The sequence below is a fragment of the Stegastes partitus genome, unplaced genomic scaffold (genome assembly GCF_000690725.1).
Source record: "Stegastes partitus isolate 25-593 unplaced genomic scaffold, Stegastes_partitus-1.0.2 Scaffold1267, whole genome shotgun sequence".
Taxonomy (NCBI): Eukaryota; Metazoa; Chordata; class Actinopteri; family Pomacentridae; genus Stegastes; species Stegastes partitus.
The window spans coordinates 1-4,977 of NW_007578998.1; the positions used below are offsets into that span (position 1 = coordinate 1).

The 4,977-nt window shown below is 47.1% G+C and overlaps 1 protein-coding gene across 1 annotated transcript in view; it reads right to left on the bottom strand.

Moving 5' to 3' along the window:
- Window positions 1-681: 681 nt before the first annotated feature.
- prmt7 (protein arginine methyltransferase 7) overlaps window positions 682-4,977 on the bottom strand; it is a 12,124-nt gene continuing 7,828 nt past the window's right edge. The window contains 6 exon segments of the mRNA XM_008297978.1: window positions 682-1,295; window positions 1,869-1,965; window positions 2,198-2,358; window positions 3,810-3,884; window positions 3,978-4,139; window positions 4,605-4,694. Coding sequence (XP_008296200.1) covers window positions 1,137-1,295; window positions 1,869-1,965; window positions 2,198-2,358; window positions 3,810-3,884; window positions 3,978-4,139; window positions 4,605-4,694 — 744 coding nt within the window. The 3' untranslated portion in view covers window positions 682-1,136.

The window sequence follows — 4,977 nt, forward strand, 5'->3', positions numbered from 1 at the left end:
CCTGCTCTATATGCCTACAAAATTGCGTAGCTCTAGGCCAAATGTGCTTTTGACAATTTAGAAGGTGGCGCTGTGGAGCAATTTTTCTATTGAGGTGTGTATTGTTCTTCCAAATTATAAAACTTTTCACCGGGTCTGATGTACATGGCAATTTTGGTGAGTTTTCGAGTATGTTTAGGGCCTCAAAAACGCGTGTCTTTGACACGAATAATAATAATAATCCGAGCAGTTCCAACAGGGTCTTCGCACCCTTTGGTGCTCGGACCCTAATAAGAATCACAAGGGTTTCAATAGGGTCCTTGCACCGGAGTGCTCGGACCCTAATTATTGAAAATGCCAAATTGTCAAGCGACAGTGGCATCATGTCTGTCTATGGATGGGTCCATGGTTCTACCAGAACCCAGTCTCTGGTCACATCTCACCACCTGTTGAGGCTCTAACATCAGCAGAACCTATCAGTGATGAATTCCAGCCACCGTTTCATGACCAGACGCCGTCTATACGTCCACATGTCACATTTTTACTGATGTTATCAGTGAAATGTGACCAGAGACTGGGTTCTAGTAGAACCATGGATCCATCCATAGACAGACACTGACAGGAACTTTGTGGATCAGCACCAGCCTGGTTGGAGGTTTTGCTCTTCGTTCCATTTTCAAGAAAGAACAATTAAAGTTTTGCTTCTGCTTGAGGGGTTTAATCATTTTAATGTGCTGGAACCTCTTCTGTCACATTTCTAGAGACAATCAACCCTCCGTCTGGTTTTCCAGGTAAGACGCTCACTTGTGTCTGAAAATAGAGAATTTCTCAGCTCTGAAAACAAGATTCTCAAACTTCATCCTAAATACTTTACAGAACTTGATTTTAATGTAAACTCTGCCTGAAGCCTGAGGCGGTGCGGCGCTGCGTTACCGGACTTCTCCATCTGAGGCTCGTGTGACCTTCACTGTAGAGGTCTGAGGAAGCAGAACTGTTGATACTGAGGCAGAAACTACAAACGTCCTTCAGCTTTCCACCAAAAACAAAAGCACATGTTGACATGAATGATGTTCAGTCTGAGCTGAAGGACATCTGAAACTACATCAGGTCACGTTTTATGAGCCGACACACTGAAGCGCTGGCAGGAGAAGCTCAGATCAGGGAGTGGTGACGCTGAAGTCCATCTTGATGTCTCCTGAGCTGGGCTCGAAGGTGAAGCTGTAGGACACTGCAGCTCTGCCGTCAGCTGAGCTCTCCGCCGGCGTCCTGAAGAAGTAAACTCCCTGTTTCCTGTGTCGACTCCAGACGCAGTCTCCCTGCAGGACGCAAGACGTCAGACTGTCTCAGCTCTACAGAAGGACATGAAACATCTTCCAGCAGCTTTATTCTCACGTTGATCTGAGGAACTATTAGAGACAAAAACCTGAAACGTTCTCTTATTTCTCATCATGATTCTGTGATGCTGGACAGCAGATCAATAATCTGATGATGAAAATGAAACGTGCTCAGTCTGGCAGCTGCAGGTCACAACAAGAACACTTTGAACATGAACCACTGGGTCACACACGTGAAATAAAGTGATTCTTGTTGAGCTTTCAGAAGTTTTACCAGAAAAACAGTAAGTTGAGAAAGTCTGATCCCAGCAGAGTTCTGGAGTTTCCACGCGCTCACATGTGATTTAAATAAAGGCATATCTCCAGCGTCCATGGACCTCCTCTGGAGGAGACGTTCATGTCGTTTCTTCATCAATTAAATCTGCATCAGACCCGTTTCATCAGGACCGACTGGTTCTGGTGTGTTCAGAACAAATCAGCCACAAGCTTCACACATACACTGATCAACATTTATCGTTTATGATGTCTGAGGACTGCTAACGAGCGAGGACCCACCTGCTCGCTGATTGGTTCGGTGAGACCTGCGCTGACGGTGATGTCATCGGTCAGGTGGTACTCCATCCACAGCGCGACGCCATGGCAACGGCCAGCCCTGACAACACACATAAAAACCAGACTGTTACCGAGGGGAACATAAAACCCTGAAGACACGAGCACAGCCTCTACATCTGTAAAGGAAACACCAAACATCTACGTCCTGCCGCCTGTGGGTCAGCGTCAGAACACAAACAGATGCTTCAGGTTCTGTCTGAGTGTTTACATCAGCGGTTCTGATCGGAGACGGACCACAGACTGACTGATGAACTCTGATGAACCTGACGTACCTGACGAAGGGCAGCGATCCCCGGCTGCTGATTGGCTGCTGAGGGACGCAGTGGCGGAAGTCGAAGCTCATGACGGGCTCGGACCGGGTCAGGGCCCGGCAGGGGTACTCCCACAGGGGGTGTGGCTCCGCCTCCCGCGACTCCCGGAACTCCAGAGAGCTCTGCAGAGCGACGGGGGATCAATACAGCAGTGATCAGAGGCGGTATTGATCAGAGGCGCAGCAGGAACAGAAACACGTTCAGACGTTTACCACGACTGGTTTAGTGATGCAACACCTGATCTGCATATTTAAATTAGTTTATTCATTAATTAGAGGCTCTGTAATGAACTAAACTTGATTAATCACATTTTTATCAAACAGCAACAATGAACCAAATAAGTGTTTGTTTTTTATGAGATCACTTGTTGTTGTAAATATGCGCTATACAAATAAAATAAAATTGAATTGAATTGAACTCAGATAAATGTTGAACCAGTGACCAGACGAGAACTTAAACAACTGAACGTCTGCTGTTCTTCTACATTGATCTGCATCCTTCATCCGTCTGCTGCGTTCACAGATCAGCTCAAACTCACAGTGGATTAAAACCATTATATTCAACATTTTAAGACTTTTTCTGAGAAAACAAACAAACCAAGCAGAATATTATGAAAGATATCTGTTCAGTTTAACCTTTAAGTAGTAAATACTCTCTCAGACTTGAAGAACATCTGAGGAACTATCACAGACAAAAACCTGAAACGTTCTCTGTGATCGTTTCTCTTCATGTCGTTGGTTTCATATCTGATCATCGGACAGCAGATCAATAATCTCTCACAGTGTTCGCTCTGATCCAAGCTGCCATCAGGAAGTCTTTTAAAAACTAAACCTTTCATCCTGGTCATCTGTTAAACCAACCGTAGGTGCGTTGGCGCCACCTAGCGGCTGGAGTGTGTCATCAGAGTTACCGGTGAGCCACAAATGACTGAGAAAGGTAAATGGGTTATTTCTTCTGTAATTGATTAAACACAACACACTCAGGAGTTAACCAGCTGAGTCATCAACCAGAGCAGATTCATGATGGCAAACACAGAACCAACATGTCTGTGGAGATCCTCAGTCCTCCAGGTCATGGATCTTCTGGTAGATTAATCAGCTGGACTGATTGAAGACGTTCCACCTTCATCCAAGAGGCTTCATCAGCTCTGACTGACGAGTTCCAGATAAAAGGAGCCACATTACTCAGGTGTTAACGTCTCCTTCAGGATATCAGTCTGTGGAACTCCCAACCAGTCAGTCAGAGCTGATGAAGCCTCCTGGATGGAGGTGGAACATCTTCAATCAGTCCAGCTGCTACCAGTAATCCACCAGAACATAACCAACATGTGAAGCAGCTTTCAGGAAGTTGATCGACTTGTTCCTAAGCGGAGGAGGAACGAGAATCTGTGGCGTTCTCTGATCTGTTGCTGTTTGTCTCTAACTCCTGCGGTTCTTCTCACCTGTTGGACCTGAAGCTGGTTCCAAACCCTGTGATACTAAACAAAGACGTCTTCTGTCGTGAGCATTAATGTTCCTGAACCTGCTGCTATCTGAGCACCATAAACTGACTGTTACGGCGGTCTGAGCGGTACCTGAACCATCTCATCCATCGGCGTGACGTCGAAGCCTTCACAGGTTCCACACGGAGCTCTGATCCTCCACAGATCCTAGGAACACCAGCACACGTTGGTTTTGAAGGCACAAGTCCTGTCTGATCTTATTCTACCGGGCCCGGATGAAGAGAAGCCGACAGAACCCACCTGGAACTGGACGGCCACCATGTGCAGGGAGGCGGCTCCGGGCAGGATGGAGGCGTCAGGTCGCAGCAGGCCGGACAGAGCCGAGCGGCAGAACCAGAAGCAGAGGGAGTGCCACGGTAGCAGGCTGGTGCTGAAGTAGGGCTCTCCGACCAGAACCGAGATCTGCACAGAGTTCAGGAAGTTCAGTTAGAAAACACACAGAGGACATCTGGGTCGGTCCGAGCCTGTTCAGAGTCGAATCATTTGGTATTCAGGACCACAAACTCGGTTCTGTTATCATTATCTGACCCGGGAAACAACTGAAGGGTTCAGTATCTCCAGAACTACAGACATGAAATGTGGAGACTGAAAATCCAGCTCAAATATGTCACAGAACTTAGTTTTGGGTCCCAGATAAGAGATAAACAAACAGAACCTGAGATGATGAAGCGACATGTTTACTGAGTTCTGTCTGATTTGACTCTGTGTTCGTTTGATGTTATTTTGTGGAACAAGATGGTTTTAATCTCTACGTCTTGTTCCTCTGACTGTGTTTCAGGCTTCTGTGTGCAGCAGACGTATTCATGTATGAACGTCACAGAGCTGGTGTGTCTGAGCTTTCAGCAGCAGCCGGCGCTGCAGACCCACCTGCTGTCCTCCCAGGTCGCTGCTGCTCAGCTGCTCCGGTCGCATCTCCAGCAGCTCCACGCCTCCCTTCATCTGGTTGGCCTCCAACACCTGCACAGACCCACTCATCAGACACACTCAGAGGCACGTTATCTTTAGAACAATCACACCATTTATCAGAGCGGGAACCTGTAAAGATAGAAAAAACGGCCAGACTTTTAGCTTCCTGGTGGATCTTGAACTAACTGTGTGTGACGAGCAGCTGCATCTGGACAAATGGCCACGTCTGAGCTCAAAGTGGTAGTTTTAAATCAAAATCACTTTATTCTGGGCGCCCCTATAGCTCACCTAGCTCAGCAGGCTACCCATAAACAGGGGCTATAGTTAGCTGTAG